The 23,936-nt window shown below is 42.7% G+C and overlaps 1 protein-coding gene across 1 annotated transcript in view; it reads right to left on the bottom strand.

Moving 5' to 3' along the window:
• clcn2c (chloride channel 2c) overlaps window positions 1-22,909 on the bottom strand; it is a 150,456-nt gene extending 127,547 nt beyond the window's left edge. Inside the window, exon 1 of the mRNA XM_041940199.1 lies at window positions 22,675-22,909. Within this exon, the coding sequence (XP_041796133.1) occupies window positions 22,675-22,725 (51 nt within the window). The 5' untranslated portion in view covers window positions 22,726-22,909. The remainder of the gene's footprint in view (window positions 1-22,674) is intronic.
• Window positions 22,910-23,936: the final 1,027 nt, after the last annotated feature.

The following is a 23,936-nucleotide window of genomic DNA, read 5'->3' as shown; positions in this document are numbered from 1 at the left end:
ATGAAATAATGAGATTTATACAGTTCAGTGCAGGGTTCCTGCCTGGTTTACACTTTGCTAAATTCACATTTTCAGATATGAGAATTCAATATGAATGAATCCTCTTTTCTCCATATTTGCAGCTAAAAGCTATTCGCATGAAAATCTCAAAGGGCACTTGTATAGGTAGCCATGAACATCTGGATAACTGCCTAAAAAACTTCAAATGAGAGGGGAATGGTTTCAGACGTATACAGCATAAGCTTCTTCTTCTTTCCTCCAATAATAGTAATATTCAGACACAGAAAAGATGGGGATAAAACCTGGGAATCTCCTGAGCGGGACAAAATTTGGAGGCTACTGTCGAAATATGGCGGTGCAACTTGGCGGACTTACTAAGGATCACTTTCAAAGATCTCAAACATGAACATTGCTGTTGTCCGGCAGTGATGCTGCACATTGTAGCATTGGCACGCCTTGCAACAAAACACAGAATTCTTTTGAACTGGAAAGTTAGAAACACCAATTGTTTAACTTAAATAAATAGTTGGAGGACCATCTGAATCTTACAAGCATGGCAGAGGACATCATCTGTGTTATATTAGCGTAGGGGAGGGAATATATCATGGACACAACAAGGTCACTGGACTGCAAACATCTTGCCCTCCATCTCTTTGAAAAATAACAAGGACATCGTTGGTCTCACAATTTTCACTAATGGTCTGAGCCATCTTGTCTGTTCCTGTAAACTATTCAAATAATTAAATAAAATGTATGTGTTGGAGCAAGGCATGTGTTGATGTAAGATCATGTTCATGTGTGTGTGCCTGTGGACACGCCACTGTGTGTCTTCAATACAAACACATGCATAAAATAATTAAACACTTTACACACTTTAACACTGTGTTTGTCATATATAGAGAATCTGTAATAAAATATAAATGACTAAAAAAAGACCAAATGTGGGATAAGGACAGTTAAAAAGGTATCAAGCAAAGACAAACTCCAGAGGTTCAAACACTATCTTCTGGGTGTGGAATTTTTCATTTCTATTTGACTGCCTGGTATCAAACCTTCGTATCGTCCAAGTCTATAGTTTAGTGAAAAATTCAAAGCTGCAGCATGTAAGGCTGATTGGTAAAAAATGTGCACGTCCATTCTGATGTCACCCCACTTATTCATCAGTTATCAGCTGCAAGCCTCTTCAGCGGTAAGATATGATGTTTTCATCTTTTCTAAACCAACACAACTGGTTTCACACACTTCCCTCTGGCCTGCTAGCATGACTGACATGACCTGCAGATAACCTTCAAGGCAAGTGGGGTACAACTTAACCTGCAAGGGTGTTAACTTCAATCTTTAACTGCTGCCTGACTGAAGAAAGACTGTGCCACACAAATGACCAAAGATGGAGGAAAGACTACGTATTCCAGAGCCTCAGCTTAAAGCAGAGTGTGTGCGTCTGTGACATGAGTGTTGACGGGGCTGAGGCCTGGTCAACAGGGGCGATTAAGCTGTGAGGGTGCCTGTGCAACGGTGATACAACGGTGCAGGTTCAGTGACTGGAAACAGATCTGTCTGTGCCTCCGCTTATCAGTGATAAGGATGAGCTTAGAGACCGCTTCTGAGGACTGCTGCAAAACAACTTGTGATCACTATCAACACACACAATATATCTGAGAGCAATTCATTTCACCTTTCAGTCTATAAAGGTGGGAAGGTAGGTCAACAAAAACACGGTGAATCTTCACACACGCGTGCACATGCACACACACGCACAGCAGGGTGTGAGAGATCACATGACACAGCTCTGAGGCACAATCACTGTTCGTTGCATAACTTTGAACACCCTGCATTCGCCGCTGCTGTCATGCCAAACCCTAATGATTACCTGGTACCACCTGGTGTTATCTGTGCATATGACTCCAGCTTGACAAAATTGCAAATCACACTGAATCACCGTTTTTCTGGAGAAGAGAGCAGGGCAATGAAGACATCTGCCATGGAGCGTTCACTCATCATCTATTATCAGGTTTACCAGTCATATCACCTAAAATAACAGTGAGAGGGCTTCAAATGCTTACACTGTGAATGCATCCCTGATTGGGGACCAGCCAGGTTTAAGTTTGAAGACCTTTTAGAATGCTGCCTGCAATGGAAAACACATTTACAAAAAAAACAATGAAGAACAAGAAAAACACCCAACATCAGCCTATCTGCAATTTAACATGGCTGATGGAATGGGAAAGAAGTCCTGTTTTTCAGGGTCCCTGCCCGACGCTCATTCCTGGAAGCTGCTCAATACACACATCAGATGTAGTCTGGGATTAAGGGCTGTGCACAAAGGGGCCAGGGCAGTGGCTGTATATCAAACAGTAGACATCCAGCAGTGTCAGGGGTTAAGCGGGGTGTATTATGTGTTTGTGTCCATGTTTAAACACACTGTCGACTTCCAGGTTAACCTCTCCGTCTGCGTGTTGAACTGAAATTGTTAGGCGGGAACAAACAGTGAGGTATTAACACTGGCTAATCTCTATCAGTCGATGCACTGCCATTACAGAGTGTGATACAGTGACCAATGTTCACATTCATATCTGTGTGTGTGTGTGTGTGTGTCTGTCACATTGAACACAGAAACACTGCATCATCAGCAAGGTGCTTCCAAGGTTGTGGAAGTTTAGATTATGTATATGTGTGTATGTGTGCGTGATATCATGGCTTATGTTGTTCAAGCTGCGGCACAGTGAAGCCACACACTGTATCAGATGGTTGCTGCATCTGAAAAATGATGCATGTGTGTGTGTGTGTGTGTGTGTGAGTGTGTAAAGCCCACGCGGCTGTCTGTGTGTATCAGTCACAGCTCTCACATGCTTGAGCCTAATGCACTGCACCATAGCATGGCCCTGCGGCACTTTGTGGGAGCTAAACCCCAACAGGTTTTTTAACGTCCCTCTCCCTCTTTCCTCTACCTCCCAGGGAGGAGCGAGGGGTGAGGGAGAGAGGGGGAGGTGCAGAACTGCTGATGTTTGGGCCAACTTATTAGAGAGGGGTCGATGTGTGTGAGCTCTCGACACTGGCAGCGATGTGGGAGGACGAGCCAGCGCACGCACTTTTGAGCGTGGACGGGAGGGATGGAGGGATGAATGGAGGGGAGGGATGGAGGGATGTTAGCGAGAGGAGGAGAAGTGGGGAGGGGGGGGAAGGAAAGCTAAAAATAACAGCTATTGATCCGGCTTTAACATGAATATAGTGGAGCAGAGGAGGAAAAAAATGCAGCAGCCGTCCCAAACTCAATCAAGCGTCCCAAAGGCCCAGTCGGCATTTTACAAGTAATACACCACACACACACACACACACACCACCAATACTGCAGAATTCTACACACTATCTGGTTCACACACACACACACACACACTCTCTCTCACACTGCTAATTGCCACTGCATAACAACAGAGTCAAACACAAAGGGAAGTTATTTCTATGCAGATGCACAAACTCTTTCTGTCTGCACAGACCGAGCCTCCAGCCCAACAAAAAATCTGTCTTCATACAAACATCCCTCCTCTTCATCACACACATTCACACGCACAAACGCAAAGGGACCGAAAGCTAAATGGGAAGCTTCATATCAGCTGTTCCCTGTATTCTGGACTCCGTGTCTCACCTGGACAGGGAGACAACAGAGATGGAAGGAAAGAACAAAGATGGAGGAGAGGCAATTTGAGATGCCTCCCACACTCTCATATCTGTCCTACCTCAGAGATTAGCAACTGAAGAAACACACAGGCAAACAAACACGCACACAAATACACACGACGCATGGAACAGGACTGGCTACGGGAGAGTGAGCACAGTCGTAGGTGCCATACGCACTTAAAAAAAAAAAAAAAAACACACACCCACCTGCAGTAAAAATAAAATGGAGTGATATTTCTGCTACAGTATGAACACACACAGAGAGAGAGGAACAAGAAGTACAGAGCAGAGTGGGGTGGACATGATGACTCCTCTTCACAGTCACAGGCTTCCCACATTTCAACTGGTCTCGTATTGTATGTAACAGTCACACATTATTGTTGTCTCCCTTTTCAGATGCAGTAAATGAACATGTTCAGGTCATTAAAAGCTGCAGTGTCATGACAGAGGCCACTTTCAGAGAAAAAGACAAAAATTTAACATTAACAAAGAATTAAGATGTGATTTTGAGGAAACAAATCACCTCATTAAAAGAAAAGAAGTTCTAGTGTAACAACACACTAACATTATCAAATAAAGTCATTACATGCAACAAAAAGTTGCACATTTTGACAAAAACTGCATCTCTGAGTGTCAAAATGAGGAATACGGAGGATTTGCTTTTATGTTTCGTCGCTAAGCACCTCATTATTATTATGAACATAACTTTTTCCCTTAAAATTATGACTTCATTTCTGGCTTTTTTTCTCCTCAAAATGTAATTTTAAAGAATAATTAAAGTCATTACTTTAACTCAGAGGCAGTCTCACATTCCATGACAGTGGAAGTGCTGTTTCAGAGATGTTCTCATAAAGTTTGAAGGCATGCGAGTTAACTGATCTCACAGCAGTGTCATCTGATAGGGGCAGAGATATCCTTTTTATATACGCTGTCAGATATGAAAATAGAGATGTTTTTGTCTTTAGAATTAGTTTTACTTGATGAGTTATTATTGTTGACAGCTGAAACTGGCTGAGTGTTTTTTATCTTATAGTGTTAACTTTTATCTTTGAAGCTCAACTTTATTCTGCCTCAAGACACATCAGTGCCACAATATAACAACTAAATCTAATGGGATGTGCAATATTCATGAAAAATATGACTTTGGGCTGTTATATTGGCATTAATTCTATGCATTTGTATTCATGTAATGTATTTTGCTGCTTAATATCTGTATCCCACACTGGCTGGGCTCCAGTAGGCCAGCACAATGGACTGACGAGGTGGATCAGTGTGGCATTCTGGGGCGTCCAGCGGTTAAGGTCATATACTGTAAGTGCAACGACCTGACGCGTCACATCCTGTCTGTGTCTCTCAGAAAAAAACAATGAAATACTGATGAAAGAAAAAATATCAGTCTGCAAGAAGCAGCATCATTCAACTGCCACCTGTGTCACTCACCCTCACCTTCTCAACCACTGTCTTTTGTTAAACGTCTTAGCCGGGTCGCCCTAGGGTGGCATCAGGTGGCACTGCAGTCAAGCTAGCACAATAGTCTTCATTCACCCATAATGCACCCTCTCCCGTGTGAAACTGAGGAGAGAGCGCATTACACCGACATGACTGCGGCCGTGCAGGTGTCACAGCGGCGCCCATGGGTGCCCACTGACCGGCCCTCCTAGCTGAGTTCTCTGGGCCCTCTTTCCCTGGAGAACAGCGGGGGAGAGGAGGCTGAATGGATGAATGACTTCACTGTCGGGCGTTGAGGGAAGAGGAGAAGCCGACGGTTCACACCAGCATCATGAGCATCCGCCCAGTGAAATGTCATCATGGGTTATATGACATCATAAAACAGATTTATTGTTCAGCAGTGATGTGTGACGGTCTTGGAGGGCACAGTCATATGATGTTGTCCTGCTGATCGAGTGTCCTTCCAGAGGACAGTTAGATAAAACTTATTTTGCTGTTTTATTTGAAGATTTGTTGCGTAAAGGTCAAGTCCTCTCCCAGCACTTTTTCAGATGTAATCTTTCTAAGAAAAAAATAATTGGGCCAATGAGGTATCACTGATCCAGGGCTGATTATGGCTACAAGCAAAACAGCAAAAGCTGTAAATTCTAAGTATCTGAATAACCATCATGAAAACCCCCCAAATATTCAGTTCACTATCATGTAAGACTTTAAAAAAAGCAGCAAATTCTCACATTGGAGAAAATAAAGCGAATGTCTTTCAGCCAGCTCATCAATTCTCATCATTCATCAGTTGATGCTCTAATCGCATGTCCAGATGAAAGTTACTTTAACATTACGTGAATTCATTTAACTGAGTTAACAGAATCCAGACAAGTTGGACATACTCAAAGCCCAAACTTATATTTCTTGATTTCTCTGCTTTTTGCTTTTGTTTCTTTACAGTGTGTACAGGAACAGAACACACACTTGAACACACGGGCATTTCCATAGAAAATCAATAAATGTCTATTATCACTTGAGCGAGAAGCTGTCATGCGAGCCTGATAATTAAATAGACCACAAAACAAAAAACAGAGAACAATAGTCCACTCCTCCTTTCTTGAAAGCAGCTTAGAGAAGAAAATACCAGCCTTTGTATTTGCAAAGATTTAGATTTTTTTTGTCATCTTGGGATCTATGTTGGCTAAAAAGCGATTTAGGGCAGCGGGAGATTTGGGGCGAGAGGATGTCGGAGGGGAGAAGATGCTGGAGATGAGGCAGTTGATATTCGGCGAGAGGTTTCACACTCATTGAGTATGCCTTCCACAGGGCCGGGCTGTGTGAAGAGCTCCCCGGCAGATGAAATAAATAGGATGGAGGCTCGGGCTATCTGGGTTAAAGTATTTGAATAAAGCCTCACGAGACAGTGTTGGATGTGAGATACAAGAGAGGTCCGGGAGTGAACGGGAGAGGTAGACACGAGTCGCTGTGTGCGAGGACACACATGCTCACACACACACTCACACACGCTAACACACACTCACACACACACACACACACACACACACTTGTGGGTTTCACCACAGATGAGAATGCCAAATGTGTTCTCACCCCCCTGAACTCTTTGATAATGATCCTTGACGCCAAATCTGTCTAGGGGGCTTGACATCCAAACACACACACACACACCTCATCCTTTGTGTGCTTGAGCCAGACAGGTCAGAGATGGGTACATGATAACACTATGCAGCAGCAGCAAGCATCAGGAGACTTGGTGCCGAAAGCGTCTCCTCCTGCGGCCGCCACAGTTAGTATGCTGAGGCTAGACCTTTAATACGAGTCAGACATCATGACTGTGTAACGTCTAACTCCAGTATTTCTCCCTGAACACACAGTCCCAATCAATATGCGGGTCTGACTGGATTTAATGTGGCGTTTTGATCAGATTCCGCAAATTCAACACTTCAAGTGCCAAGAACAGATCTATGAGGAAATCAATGCATTTTTGTACATGGCAAGCACAAGGTTCATCCAACTGCATATATTACCATAAGAAATGCTGCATAGGTGATTTGCATACTCTGAAAAATGTATTTCTACAACGAAAAAGAGAATTTTATCTTTTGAGAGATCAACAAAACACCTGTATAACTGCTACCTGCACTTAGCAGCTTAGCAAACTTTTCCTCCTCATCAACCCTCTTCACAAACGTTGCTGCTGGTGGATCAGATCTCTCTTAAAGGCAAGCAGACTGTAGAAAACTACAGTTTCAGAGGCCTTTCTAATGTGAATAAAGTAAACTGAAGGAAAGGCTGAAAATGTTTGTTTTGGCTGGATGTGTTAAAGGTCAGCTCAACATTGCACGAAATATATGAGCCACTGATTTATTGTATTACCATCAACACTGACATAATGTAAAAAAAAAAAAATTTAAATGAAAAACGATGTATGAGTTTGGGTTCAGTTAGGGTTAGCCTACTTGGTGCTGTCAAGTTCTTTCAGTGAAAATATAGTGTAGAAGCAAATACAAAACATCTACTGCCTGTGTTGGGTGACATAGCTTTTTTGGCCACTTGGGGGCAGTGGAAACAAGTTGTAAACATAACACTGACATATTATCACCTATTATGTATCTTATTTACACTCACATTCATGGACTTTATATTTAAGTGAGCAAATAATTAGTCAATCAATTAGAGTGATCAACAGAAAATAATTCACCAAAATTTTTAATTATTAATTGTTTATAGCCATATAATCTCTGAACTAACTGATGCCCACATTTTCAGAAATTGTGAGAGTGGAGGATGGGGTTCACAGTTTGGTGGTGGAGTGACTGACATGAGTGAAAATCCGTACAGAAAGATATAATTAATCAAAAGAGAAGAAAAGGAAGAAGTGGGTGAGGACAGAGAAAAAGAAGGAGGGAGGAGGAGATTGATGGGTGAAAGGTGGCTCATTTCCAGAATAAACCAGTTAACAATCCAGTCACACACTCGCACTGCAACTGGGACCCAATGGGCAGACCTTCAAACAAAGTGTAGGAGTGTGTGTGCTTAATGTGTGTCTTTGATGCCGCATGTTGCTCTGTTTCCGCATGTGTGTGTCTGCGTGCCTTTGGCTGCAGCGATTGTGTCCGTGCCCTCCCATGTTTTGTGTGTGTAGGAAGACTAATCATATGTTGTGGTGAGAGTGCAGAGGGGCGTTCAAAGGCACGCAGTCAATCTCCCCGGGGGAAGGAATGTTGCGGAATCTGTTGGCAGAAACAGAAAAAAAAACAGCAGCGAGGATGCAAATGCAACAACGCTACAGGAGAGGAGGAGGAAAAAAGTGAGAAAATTACATTGGACGTTCAAAAAGGTAGAGTGAGGAAGTCACATCCAGAAACGGTGAAAGTAGGTGCCGAGCGAGTCGGGTCACACAAAAAGATAAGTTCAAGATCACAGCAGAGTTATGCCCCATTGTAAAGTGATGTTTTCCTTTTGCTACATACCAGAAAATAGTGCTGTTATATCTAAATACACACTACCCACCGGTGCTGGCACTCAGTCACGACATCTTGGCACCACCACCATCTATTAGCATGACTACATAACATAAACACAGATAATGCTGCATGTTTGGATCCAAGGCATTGCCTGTTCAGTGAATACAGACAGAGGGCAGGTGTGGGTTGTTGTTGTTGTTTTTTTTTAATCATTCCTTCATGTATCTAAGGGGTCTTTCAATAGCTGAGCCATTAAAGTGAGCAGGCCAACACTTGAACTTGAATTTCTCCTTTTCCTCCCTGCTGTCACATCACATTACACCATCTATCCATTCAACAGAGAGAGAGAGAGAGAGAGAGAGAGAGAGAGAGAGAGAGGGAAGAGGACTTCATGGGTCCCCAGTTGAAATACTAGTGCTGAACTGTAAAACACTGATATTAAACACTATTTGTATCAAATGTCTCATCTAAACCAGTAAATTGGATGATAGTTATAGAGTGCTGACATGTGCCACATCTGTCAAATAAAGATATCTCTTCCATCCTAAGATCTCTTCCCACTAGACTTCAGAGGAGTGCATGTGGAGCGTAAGGATACGTTGCACTGATTTGATCAAGTGTGTGAACAGCAATCAGTGTGCTGCTGCAAAAAGGTTGTTAAAACACCAACATTACAAAATGTATATCTTCTACTTCATTCGCAAATATTTGAGTCTCGCTTTGGCCCACTTTTAATCTAAAACTAACAGGAGCTGCTGCACATTGTGTTCTGTGGAATCTCAATCTGACGCAGCAGAGACTTTGAATAACTGTAAACGACATAATCTGTGGAGTTTATAGATCCTGTGTACACCACACAGGCATCAAACAAGGCATAAAACATCTATACTAGAAATGCTAAAAACATGATATATTTGCAATGGAAATGTCACTGTGTAATAGATCTTTTTGGTCATAATCAGCTGTACACTGCTGTTAATCTGTAACAAAGGTTTACATACTGTGCACGGCTTTATGTGCCACTCTTGGATCAGTCCAGCATGAACATGAACTAGACCATAACTCAGAGGCATATACAATATTTATTTTTGTCCTTTGTCCATACCGAATGAAATCAAATATTCTAATGAAGGTAACTTATGCTTTCAATTCACATAACATAATAGTGGCATTAAAGTAAACTGTATTTTTAAAACATCAAATTTTGGCACTGTTTTGCAGCAAGGCACAAAACAGCACTACTGGAGATACGTATCATATAGTTTTTACAGTTTTCATATGTTTTCCATGTATCTTAGTGTGCCTCACAGAGTACATTTCAGTATCCACTGTTAACATGCTCAACAAGGTGCTCAGTTAGGAACAGGGCACACAGTGTTCTGAAACCCCACATCAGCAACACCTTATCAGCCAGTCCAGACAAGTCACACTTAGTCCCAAATAATCCAGGAGGAGAGAGTGAAGGTGAATTTGCCTGGACTGAGCTGAGGTCAGATAATCTGTGAGACAGTGTGGGTGAGGTCAGGGGATGGGAAAAGAGAGACCAGCAAGAGAGGTGAGAAGTTCAGAAAACACACACACACACACATACACACACACACACACACACATACACACACATACACACACATACACACACACCAAGGGAAACTGCAGATTTGACATTTGCAAAACAGCATCAGACTTCATATTTACAGAAAATCCAGAGAAACAGAGAGACGCAGATGTAAATGGAGGAAAGAGGTGGAGAGAATATTTGTAATGAATCTGCCGTGCTCTGATTGGTTGCCCGGGGCCAGGCTTCATTAGTTCAACTCTCTTCATCACAGCCACATGATGAGTAGCATGAGTCACTGTGGCAGAGCTCGGTGAGGGTAGAAAGAAACAGATGGGATGTGCTCTGTGTGAAGGGTCGGCGTGTTAAATGTGTTGTGAATGTACCTCACACCTGCTGGCGTGTGCTCACTCAAGAACTGCATGGAAGAAAAAGGTCAAGTGCCTATTAGAGAAAAAACGTGTGTGCGGTATACAGAGACGCGTGTGCGATGGCTTGTCTAGTGACAGAGTGCAGTAATGCCGGCTGATAACCAGTGTTTGGTGCATCAAAGTACCTTCCATCTTGCCTCCCAATCTGTCAGCGCGGGGACCGCGGAGCCTCGGCTGCCAAGAGCAGCGGTGATCAACTCTATCAGCGGCTGAACGCTGCCAAGCGTCTGTTTAATTACACTCCATCAACAGTAAACTAACAGCAATTAGAAGGCAGACAGGCGAGGGGGAGAGCTACTGTACCTCTGGACTGATGAACTGAGGACAAAGTCTGCGATGAATCTTGTACAGTACAATGATTTCACTAGAAAGGGTGGAGGAACGCCATGTTTGAAACACATTTCCAGTATCAATAATGAAACATGTATCTAGAAAGTATCTGGAAGTAAAATTCCAGGCAAACGTAGGTTATTCTGGTGGTCCACCGTGGTTTTGGACTATAAGTACATTAAAGCTCAGGGACAGATTCATCTGCCTAAAGAACAGTGACACAAAGCAGCCAGTTTCGGTTTGAGCCATGCTGAGCAATGACGACAACAATCTCCTTAAAATGTATAATATGCTACATTTCCACATTAAAATGTCTAAAACTAGACCTATGTTATATATTTGGTTGACTTGTGTACTGATGTTTCCAACAATGTTCAACTCAGAGAAACCTCTAGTTTTATTCAAGGTAAGGGTGTGTTCCATTTGGTCACCTGTCAGTGGCGTGATCTACCCTACACGCTTTCCCACAGGAAACACCAGATGATACATCAGAATACATCAGAACTCGCTAGCCTCTCTATTGTTTGCTATTGTTTGCATCGCTCACTTGTGATGGAGCACAAGTGTTCATTTTCATCGGCAATGGTGGTTATTTAAAAAATGAAGACAGCTCCCATGATCCAACGCTACTTTGTGACATCATCAAACTCCGCCATTTATCGTTGTTTTGATTGAGAGACCCACAGCGGCAGAAATCACATACAGTGTGTTTAAAGAAAGAAAATGTGTCGTTGCTGCTACTTCCCTGCATCTCAACTGGCTCACGTGAAAACCGCGAGCAGGATAAATGCTGTAAGCAGGCTTCTCATTTTCAGAACATTAGTTATGTGCCGCAACTCCAGATTCTATGAGTGTGGATACAGCCCTCTGAGCTGTGGGCCCCACCTGTTCATTTAACTAGCAGAGAAAAAGCTTGTTGGGCGCTGACTGTCCGGTCTCAGCTCATTTTAACACAAGGTGAGATCGAGGACGAGTGGGACCTGAGGTCTTCAGTGCTGTGTGAGTAGGGGATGAACCCACTAGCGACAGCCTTATACTCCTAAAACCTTACAGAAGGTCACTAATGTCGGCGTCTGTTCATTTTTAGGGAGCAGTGGCCAATAAGTAACTCCAACACTTGACCGGCAACTGGTGTGACTTCATCACTCAGTCACTCAGTAAGCCACAGACTTTTGCATTTACAGGTCTGGCCCCCGCTTTGCTGCGGTCCAGCCAACAATAAATGTATGCATGTCTGATAGTGTCATAATGCTGACCTCCTGATACTCATGCTTGAACAGAGGGCTGCTGGTGACGAATCATCGTGGATATTCAACAGTGGAAATGTGCTGATGACACAGTATGGATGCACAAACACTGAGGCAGTCAGCCATAATGTGGAAGATCGGTAGTGACAGCAGATAAGCCAGACCACAACGTGATGATGATGCAGACAGCTGTTCTGGTCCTGGGTGAGGAGGTCTGTGGAGGAAGGGCTCGGCATCACACCACATCCCCTTTTTGTTGTGACGAACATGTGTATGAGCAACACTCAGCCAGTTCGTTACTGACGCCTCCCACTACAGACACTAAATGAGAACAGGCTATGTATTAGCCTGTTGTTTGAAACATAATATCGAACAACAAGCTGGTGTCAACCCATTCATGAAAAATCAGCGTGCAATATCTGGCCTTGGGCAAACTGGCCTCAACTCGTGATACAAAAGCAGAGAAGAGCAGCAACTCCTCACAGCTGGGAAGCTGAAACAACACTGCTTCATGAGTAACTTTAAAACTACAGTTTATCAAAATTGTTGCTGATTACATTTCTGTAAATCAACTAATTGATTGCTGGACGGCCTGCTTTAGCAATCATCATGATCAGTTGACCATGGCCATTTCTGTGCCACAAAAATCTTAGAATTTATTGAATTTTCCAGATATTTGCATCTATTAGGAGGGAAACGCCCATTTAAGGCACTGAAGCTCTGGAAAGTCTAATTAATCAAACTGTTTTAAGGGCATGAACAGGCCAGTTTCATGGAATACACTGCATGCTAAAATTCATTAGGATCAATATTCAGAGCTCCCGACTAAAATTCAATACTATTTAACTCAGTAGAGTTAAGAGCTATATCTCATTCAACTGTCCCTCCCGGCTCCCTGCAGTAAAGATGGCGCCCAAGATAACAAAAACTGGGATTTATTCGTCTCATATCTTGCCTAACTTTAGTGGATCGTAACATATCTGGTGCAGAATTAATCTGCAGATGCCTCAGCTCAAGATGAGACCAAACTTTTCTGTGAATGCCAGTTTTTGAGGCGCGACAAAGGCCAAATTTTGGCCTGCAACAGAGTAGGTGAGCCTTGGTTTTAGCCTGGCCTAATGCTGGGAATGCCTTTTGCCACGTTGTAGCATATATCGTATAATGGCGAGTACTGCTGAAATGGTAGTATTAAACAGAGCAGTAAATAAACGAGGTTTTTCGACATTTCGACATTGGGAATCACAGCAACCACGAGAGGTCCTTGAGCACACAGTCATAAACAGATTAGGCTGATGGGTGCAGTAGCATGCAAGATCAGCTGTGGGATGATACACCACACATGTGTGCACACACAGCTACGCCTGGTGGGGATAATTTAATAATTTCATCTTAACAGAGTGGCACATTAAAATGAGGCTCTCTTCCTACGGTATAAATAAAATTGCAGTAGAAAGAGCAAATGGCATTAAATAGTAATAATGGGTGATTTACTATCATAGCAGACAAAGTTATGATACACTAGGGCAGAAAATAACAAAGTGCAGTATACTGAGTCTTCAGTTTTGCTGCCACTGGCCCTCTCTTTAACTCACTGTTATTGATGATTGAGCTTTTAACTTATTAGGCAGAGGAACACATACACACACACACACACACACACGAACACACACCCAGCCTTGTAAACAATTAGGCTGAGACACTCGAGCAGCTCTTAAAACACCACCAGCATAGCGCAGACACATCATTCAGACGAGGTGAAGGGCATTTAAAAAGAAGATGGCTGAGCAGCGGAACTATTCAGCAGCCGAGGTAAATGTGACTGAGCATTTATTCATGAGTCTGGATCTTCAGCACGACCTGTAGTTGACACATCAACAAGATCGCCTTTATCAAACAGATGTTTGAGGTGAAAACAGCTCCGAACATCTCAGAGCAGACACACGCGCACGGCTGATAATGAACTGAACATCCACTGATATGTCAACTCAGACTTTGTAGCTTTATCACGGCACACAGGCCCCTCAAGGTGACTTGGTTGTGTTTGTCCAGACTGTCCACTTGTTCGAACCAGTGGCGCTCATGCAGACAGCGGCACAAGAAAAGGGATGACTGTCATTCATTTCAATATGATCGCTTTAAGACCAGCATGGACAAGGCGGAGTGACAGCTGAGAGAAAGATTTCAGCAAGAGGTGGAGGGTGCAGGTGTGGTTTCAGAGGTGGAAAAAAATGTATGTATAAATGCTAATTCCTGCATAGACTTTTTATTATGTAGCAATTGTTGCAAATGATGAAACTGGCTATCATGCCTTCCATAATAATGGCAGTATAAAAAATAAATGCTACGTCATTAATGCATTACCCCTTATAACCGTTTCCCTTAGACCTGATAGTGTAGGTAAAACTAAACTACCTTTCTCAATGTCAACACTGAACACAAGAGAACTGCCCTCCAGCATCATCCCTGATTAAGTTCTAGTGTCTTGTTTGGAGCATTTTCTGGAAATAAACGCAGATTACATGATCGTTTAAGCCAAAAATTCAGAGGAGGTTTTGGGACTTTTTTCAACCCTGAGTGGAGCCTGCAGTCTTTCTCTGTCGTAGAGTGCCAAAAAAAAACCACCCACAGGATAAGGCTGCCTGTACGTGGCCTGAAAGGCGAAACCCAGGGCAAAAACAGGCCAGTCCTTACTGGGCAGGGTTCAACTTCAACCAGATGAGTGGTGACTCTGTGTAGTAATAGCAACTTGAGGGGCAGACACGTACAACTGAGGTATATTACCTTCTGTCGACTTGGTTTCCGATACATCTGTTCATATCCATCACAAAAAGTGGAAAAAAAATGGAACAGCGGCGTCTGCACATTTGTCCATTTAAAATATGAGATAGTGCGAAATAAAGGAGAAGATGGCCAGAGTACGTCATGGAAATGAAAATGGAAATGCTGCATCTCAGACCTTTTGCTTTTCAAGGAAAACTGTGGATGGGAAGATAGACGGTGAAAAGTGAAATGCACTGGCAACAGAAATAACTTTCAATTTGATTTGTCAAAATATTTTTCATAATCAACTACAGTGTGATAAAGCCTCACATCATGCCGTGTGGGTGTCTTCAGATTGTCACTGGCCGTTCAGAGCCTGACAGCATGTCATGCATTGGTGCATGTTTTTAAAAAGATAGCCAGTACAGGGGGAAAGCTGGCAAATATACAGAATACAGCTGTGAAACTTCTTTTTCTGTTGATGCAATTTTTACATCACTGTAAAAAAAAAAGATTCTGTGGGGGAGTGTCAGCATATAGCACAGCCCTGCTGTTTATCACAGTTAACATTATAGACCCAGATATCTTGTTCAGCTCTGAATGCGGCACAGTTGGGCCCGTGTGTTGCATTTACTGCTGCCGCAGAGGAATAAATCTCCTTCATGTAAGACATCATTTTTCATCACATGACAACAATGAATCTATGTGATTATGTGCACAGTGGGTAAAATAATTTAGAGTGGAGTTCCCGTCGTGTTTGCATCTTAATGGAAGGAGAACTTTCATTCTGCAGTGGAGAGAGTTATGAGAGGATCATTTCTCTACAGTATAGCACTACAATAACCTTAGACTGATGTCTGCAGGTGAATTACTCCATCATTATCTTGCTTATGAGTTGAGCAGTGATTGAAAACAAGCTTTGGGGCTCCCTAGGTGCAGACGAGAATCCAAACATGCAGAATCAAAGCAGCTACAATAAAACTCCAGCGTCTTCTGAGGAACAAATTAACAACCAAATGTTTTACAGCAAAAAGCAGTGAAACGGCCTCATCCTTTCTGCATCATTTATGCTGGCTTCTATTTCAGCAAATCAGTATGGAAATGTAATGCCGGCTTCAGCTGACCTGAAGTGAGAGCCGTCAGACAGCAGCGTGTGCATGAAGAGCACGTGTAGAATTCTTAAATCAGGTGGAACATTCGACCCATAATCGCCATTATTTAATTACAAGAGCACATTTGACAAACGCAAATCTGAGCAGAAAAAAAGTCCACGGCTGGTTGTCAAACTGTACTCAAAAAAGCGGAAAGCAAAGGCTGCCTAATGTGGTCATTCCCTCACAAAGCATGGTGCACTGAAGACACTGGTTGACGGTAAGTTGTAGTAGCATGTCATTTCTCCTCTGCTCTATACTTTAAACCCTGCACTGATCAACACTATTGAGGATTATCACTGAACCAACATCTGCTCGCCTCAGATCTGTTCTCTTTCTGTTCTGTAATCCATATTTGTTACGGACACAAGAGGGGGAAGGAATAATTGCATGGCACTAATCAAGAGACACGCCTCAACACTTGAAACCAGCTCATCTGTTAATCTATTGACCCATCGAGTTTAATCTCTCGCTGCCTCTCTCCATCTCTCAGCGGTTAATCATCAAACGCGACGCCGGCCCGTGTGATCGATGCGTCTTAGAACAAAGAGCCAGTCACACAAACGCATTCCTCCTTTGGTTTTACCGACAGACATGGTCAACACTTATTCTGTCTTGTGGAGTGTTTGCCAAATTCAAAGTTATTATGAGTAGGTCCTCATTTAGAGGCTTAATTCTTTTGCTTTTGTGCAAATGTTTGTGTCTTAGACCTCAAGGTCCCTCCACACCTGACTGAAGAAATCCATCATGGCTGTTTGTCAAGAAAGTAAATAGAGGTGATTAGGTCATTTTGGAAAAGACCATAACAAAAAAAAGCAAAGGCTGATCTTTTTTTAACAGAGAGAGAAAAACCGTTAAAGGCTTGTGATGCTTATCTGCAGCAAAAGCCAGCCTATTCACAACTTCAGCTTTGAACAACTGTTATGCAAGCAACCCTTTCTCCACACACTAAACGCTGGAGTCAAGGAGCTGTTGACCTGTCTTGTAAAAATAAAAAAGACTTTACCCACAAGGCGTGATGGAGTGATACGAAATAAAGGAGGGGACAGGGAGAGTAAAGGGAAATTTCCACTAAGACTGCGAGCGAGCGGACATCAAACGGACACAGCCGTGGCTACATAAGCCCTAATTACCACAGCACGGCGAATAACACAGAGTTACAAATTACCCCGTGTCGCAGCAAGACAGATGGCCACAACACACACACACACACAAACAAACACAGGGCCAAATATGCACTCACAAATTATTACGTTTCCATGCTTCCCTACCCGACACTTTCACTTCCCTGTTGCTTTGTTCAAAAAGCAACATACCATAACACAGTCAAATGTGCCCTGCAATGACTCTTTCACATGAAATAGTCTGTACCAACTGCCCCAAGTCACAGTGAACAGCTGTAATACAGCTTCTTTGTGTCAGGTCATGACTGTATAAGCACATTAAAATCAGTTGTTATCAGCAGTCAATTTATATCTCATCCAACAATTCTTATGTGAGCTGCTGCACATCCACTTCGCACTTAACACATTAAGCATGCAAGGGGGACACAAGCAATGTCGACACACTATCACAAGCCCTGGTGTAGCTGGTCATATACCTCTATGTGCTGGCATTAACAATAACAAGCCATCAGAGCAGGCGAGTGAGACAGAAAGGGGAGGCGTGACAACCCGCTGCCTGCCCACCTGGGATGGGATGGAGAGGGGGGGAGATAAAAACGCAACGAATCAAGACGCGCAGGAATGAGGGGGCATCACGGGCGCAATGACACGAGCAGAACGATGCCCCTGGCTCCCACACGCACACTGTACATCCACAACCGCCACTTTGCAAAATGTCGCACAATCTCAGACGATTAGCTCAATCTGAGGTTGGAGTGTTGTGATTCCACATAAATCAGGCAAATAGACCATCCTGAGCTGCAGTGTGATCTCTGGGTTAGACATTATTGCCAATACAGCCCCATCAAAATGATCAACTGTATGGAGTCCTCACACACATTTTGGTACAGGACATTTACTTTCATAGGCAGCTAATATCGGTTTGCTACGACTAATATGCCTCCAATAGTGCCCTATTACACCCTGCATCTGAGCACACACACACACACATCTTATTTTTGAGTATGTGCTCCACCCAGAAAGCTTGGGAGGGTTTTATTGTTGGCTAAATCAAGTATAAATAACACAAATGAAAAGCCAATGCATTACAAGGGGCACTTAGAAATCAAGTATTACACTTCCATAAATTAGGAGTCTCACAAAGTCGTATTAAGTGAAGAACGGTTAGAGCTTTAATACTGTGTGGCTCATTAGTCGATCGACAGAAAACTTAATCGGCAACAATTTTGATATCTGATTCATCACTTTAAGTAATTTTTTAAGGCAAACGTGTCACAATTCACCGGTTCCATCCTCTGAAATGCAAATATCTGCAGGTGTTCTTAGTCTTCTAGAATAGTGAAATTAAATATATTTGCTTTTTAGACTGTTGGCCAGAAAAAAACAATAGTTTGAATACATCAGCTTGGGACTCTGACACTTTTTCAACCAAACAATCAATTGATTGAATGATCAACAGATTAATCAATAATGACAAATAATTGCAAGTTACAGCCTGACTCCAAAAAACACTGGGTCCTACGATTCCTGGCCCCTCCCTGCGTCTGTTAAACTCCTGCCACCAGTTTGTGACACAGGCTTTCTGTTATTGTCTGTTTGTTGTCGTCTCCTCACCCAATCTAAGCTAACTCGACTGATGTCATCAGAGTTATTTTTCAGAGAGCTTCCAGAGTGTTTTCACACGCTGACTAGTACCCACTATGATTTCAATCGGTGGTGTGCCCCATTAAGAGCCCCTTTAGGTGCCATAGCTGGGATCATTATGATTATCCTGTTAATTATTACAAACCAGCAGTAATGATTTGTAGCAGTGAATTCTCTGGTTACATCGAATGTGCTAACTTTGGATTGGAGACACGTGACTGTGATAAGTCTTGATTGTTGCAGATTCAAACTGGGCAGTTTATTGTTGCAGAAAGCAAGAGATTCAAGCATATGTTCTAGACGGTGTTGTTCCTTTAAAAAGAGTTCTTTAATAACCTGCATCCTGCAATTAAATTGGAGCAATACTGACATACAGCACTGCTTTTCATTGCTTTACAATAACTGTCATAAATATTAGCCTCTCAGTCTCAATTGTGATCGGGTAACAATTGACAACACCTAATAAAACTTTACCTTTGATCACTAGACGGTCGACTTATTATTCAGCGGCATGAGAACACCCTGTTCCGCAAACAAACACACCCATGTCCACACAACAGTGAGTTTATGCTGACCTTGAATTAACACAAACTTCTCCTATACTGAGTATGAATAATATTGAATTTCAGTGTTTTGAAAAAAAAATGTTCTCTCAGCAGTTCTATACAGCAGTAAGTAATTAATGGTTCATAGATAAATGATCTGCAAGGGAGTGTGGTTTGTGGTGATCTCCTAACAGTGAATAGTGTTTTAGGGTCTGAATGGTGCCTTTAAACCAGTGCCAAGCCTCTTCAGGCTTATTACTGAAACGCACAGGTTGCCACCGACATTCATGGCTGAAGGCTGAGACTAATGTTTTGGTTGTAGCTGCTGGTTGCAAATATTTGGGGCTCTTTAAGTGACTTGTTTCAAGGGCAAAAATTCTCATTGCAAAATTCATTAATCTTTTAATCTTGAAAAAGCCTCTGAAATAGCATTTAGATGATCATGGGAACCCAAGGAGAATAATGATAAAAACACGTGTGCATGCTTTAATCAAACTTTGAAGTTCAGCCTATGGGCACGCATGTAGGCACATTCATTAAGTGATTTTGCATAAACACTTCAACAGCATCGTGTCCATCACATCCTACACAAACACGCACTTATCTGACTGAAAGCTCCAGCAGAAATGAACGAAATCAGCTTTATATAAAAACAAAACAGATGCATTGGCCCAGTGTTAGCTGACAATATGTTGAGGCTGGTATTATTTTGCAAGTGCTCCGTTCTTCTGACCCTGCCAACATTCTGTAGCCAGTATTTCAGCCTCTCGCACAGCCAAGCTACACTGGCCTCTTTGAGCATCCACTGCCCACAACAAACCCACACAACCACCATGACTGCCAATATCACACAAAGACACCATGTTACTACAACCCACGGTAAGGAGATGGGGGGGCACAGAGAACTCATTTATGTTAAAAGAGGTTATTCTCACACTGGAGCTATTTTTATTTGACTGTATTTCAATGCTTTCACAATTTTGTTCATGTAACAATCATCGAAGCACAGCAGGGAGAGCTGAGATTAACAGAGAAGTTGGTGTGTCTTTTCTTTTTTTGCAAGGAGAGCTGCTTGCACGTTCCTTTCAGAGAGCCGAGGGCCGAGCACGAGACCCCGCCAGGGTGACGGAGCGTCCAGCGCTGAATCAGCGGGTCGCACGTTGTGTAATCTCTCACACAAACACACACACACAGATTAACAGCGCACAGAGAGGCAGAGTGGGAATGGCGGGGGACGTGGGGGGGGTGCTCTTTACAGAGGAACTTTTTCAAGAAAAGGAAACAGAGGCCCAAAGAAGTGTTACAGTTGTGGCTCCTCTTAATTTAAAGCCTCGCTGCCACTGAATGGGACCAGTTGGCCTGTAAAACTAGTCTCTTCAAATAGCAGATTCTTTAGGCTTGACAGAAGTTTGTCAGGAAAAGTTCAACTAAATACTTAAACACACACAGTACTGGGACTCTCAGTCCAAACTCACTCATCCTGACGGGCACACTGCAAATCGGTGCTCCTCAAAGTGGGATCTACAGCAGCAAGCACAGGGGGTCCTTTAGGTAGAGCAAAACCTACTTTCTTTAAATTATTATTCACTAGGAATAAACAAAAATGCAATTATTTTTCTCCAAAGTTATACAATGCATAGCCAAAAATCAGTTTAAAACAGCCCTTATGGAGATCCCAATTACTAAATTGTTCAGTGGGTGTCCATGGGCTCTTATGTGGGTCTGTTTGAGGGCCTGTGACATGCAAATGTTTGAGAGCCCCCTGCTGTATAAAACAGGTCTAATGTCAAACCATCCACTCATAGGCTTGATCTTCTTAACCGTGTGCAGACCACTGCAGAATCCCAACAACTACCAGCTTGTTATGTAAGATAAAAAGACAACTACCTTATGTAATGGTTATGGGACATACAGTAACTTGTAAAGCCTAAGCTCAAATTCAATCGCTCACTTGGGGACCCTGCGTAAAGATTAGCAGTGAACACCTGTGAGATGCATCTCATCTTAGAGCACTTTGCATGTACACAGCAGCCTTTCTCAGCAGCCAAGCTGATGAACAACAATGAATTGATCTATTGTTGGATGGTGGTGGCTGATATCAATGCAGCCTTCACACACTGAGCTCCTGACACATACAGTAACCCCAGTGACAGCTGCACTGTTTGTGTGAAGATGACACCACCCTCTTGCATGTAGTAGCTATTTCATTTACATGGCAGACAGATTAGAATCATTTCCCAAATCATGGCTCTGAATGCTCAGATTACTAAACAAATTCCCATTCAAAAATTTGTTAATTGGGAGCTAATTTGCCTTTAGAGAAATATGCACATCTTCCGAAACACGACTCCAGGCCTTTTACAAATCATTAAGGGCCTATTGTGAATTCGGTTAATCTGTTAAACACCAAGCAGCACTTCATCTCACAACATTTCAACTTTCCAAACCGTCACCGCCCACCATGGTGTCTTCTGGTTGGAGCGAGACGGTGTGTGAACAAGGCGAACCGGCTGGAAAAATGATATTTTTGATACATAAATAATGGCTGGATGAAATCGTTTTATGCCGAATTTATCAGCACATTTTTTAAATTCAAAGAAAGCGTAAAGTAATTTTCTAATGAGCATTTACGACCATTTACACGGCTTTCTTAAAGCGCGTGGATTTATAATAGTAGAGTTTGGGCAAAATCTCGCTTAACAATAGACAGCACTACCTGTATCGGGATAGCCAAATCCAGATGTTATGACTGTCTGGCCCTTTACTACCTGCAGTAAAGCTAGCAGCTAAAGGCATTCACTGTGGGTGTCAGACAAGTTAGGAACAAGTCCTTAGTCTCCTATGTCACCTCACAAGTACACGACAGGGCAATTAAGGACTTAGAAACACACAAGCCATACACAGCAGCGGCTTCCCACAACACAAACCTGGGCTACTCTCACGTGAGTGTACAGGAGGTTGAACTTCGTTTAAAATCTAACAACTTATAGTTGAGCCTTGGTTGTCGGCAAAAACACGCACTCCAGTAGACACTTCCCGAATCACAGAGACACAGTGCTGGATTCGGCATACACATATCACACCAACATGCTTTTATTTCGATTAAATTATAACTTTTGACAACAGTTCGCGTTCACTGCTCGCTACCGTGTAGCCAGTATCATATGTGTATAAATACAGCCAGCGAGCCAGGCAGCGTTAAGTTGAAGGATTTGTCAGTGGAGTCTGGCTTCCCTCTCCACGGACTGTGTGACCAGGGAACAAAGTTCAGAGCAGCAACAAGTCAAACTTACCAGAGTTTGTTCATACTGCAGCGCCCGCTGGTCTGACCCGTCCCCTGCCATGGCTCTGCTCGCTCTCTACCCGGCGACTTGGTCAAGTCTTTCAGCTTGCAAGTGAGACGAAACCGACCGCGATATCTCTCTGAGTGCGCACTGATTAAAGCATTGGCCTGACTTTAGTTTCTGTAAAGGAGTTCACGAAGGGAACTCCAACTACAGAGTGCGTCCCGGTTACAGTAAGTTCCTTCATTTTATAGCTTCTAGTCCGCAGCAAGACACACAGCGCGAGGCGGGACTTCGGTGGTTTGAAGTGGAATCGACCCTCCCATCTGGAGCCGGTGTCAATCAAACCAGGAGGCTTGACGCTCCCTGCCTGCTTTAACACTTTCTCACAGCATCGAGTCCCTGGTTTGAAAGTTCAGGCGTGCAGATCAAAGGTGAACACAACTCTGACCATGTACTGTCAGCAGTGTCTTTACTCTGTTGTCCATTTTTTACCTTTACTCTTATACTATTGTTATTTTTATTCACCATTTACATTACACATTTGCATCTGCACATATTATTATTGTTATGCCTGTGTCATCTTTATAGTAGTTTATAACTTTGTTAGGTTTTTTTAAAAAACATTTTTAAGTATTTTATCCCTTCTTCTAACTGCGTGAGCAACTTGCAATACTGCAACAAAGCAATTTCCCTGTGGGGATCAGTAAAGTTTTTCTGAAGAAGGTCTGAGAAGCCAAAAGTAGGAAATCTGTGTTGCTACCAGCGTCAAGATCTTCCACTACACCCCTGGATGTTGATAATAAACTATTAATAACCTTTTGTTTTGGAAAAAAAGTTTATTGGTAATATTATTTTGATTTGAAAGCCATTCCCATGACATGGGAATTAAGTCATTATATGCTGGATAATATGAGTTTACCTCTTACGAGCTGGGCCATATATATACATTTGTGGGTTTCGGTGAATGTCTCAACAACTATTGATTGGATCGCTATTAAATTTGGGACACACATTCATGTCCCACTCAGGATGAATTGTAGTCACTCTGGTGATCCCTTAGCTCTTCAGCTCGTCAAATTTGGATCTGTCTACATTTGATATTTTGCACAGCCCAGGATAATAAGACTACTACTATGGTTTATGACCTAATAACTGCAACACATTCCCATCAGCCTCAGCTGTACTTTGTGTTTATTGCTTACGGCCTCACAGAGCCACTAGCATGTCTGTTAGTCTTGGGAAAAAACAGATATTTCAGTTAAAAATGA

This window comes from Chelmon rostratus, chromosome 7, assembly GCF_017976325.1.
Source record: "Chelmon rostratus isolate fCheRos1 chromosome 7, fCheRos1.pri, whole genome shotgun sequence".
Classification (NCBI taxonomy): Eukaryota; Metazoa; Chordata; class Actinopteri; order Chaetodontiformes; family Chaetodontidae; genus Chelmon; species Chelmon rostratus.
The sequence above is the reverse complement of the archived record's forward strand: the minus strand, read 5'-3'. Positions and strand labels throughout refer to the sequence as shown.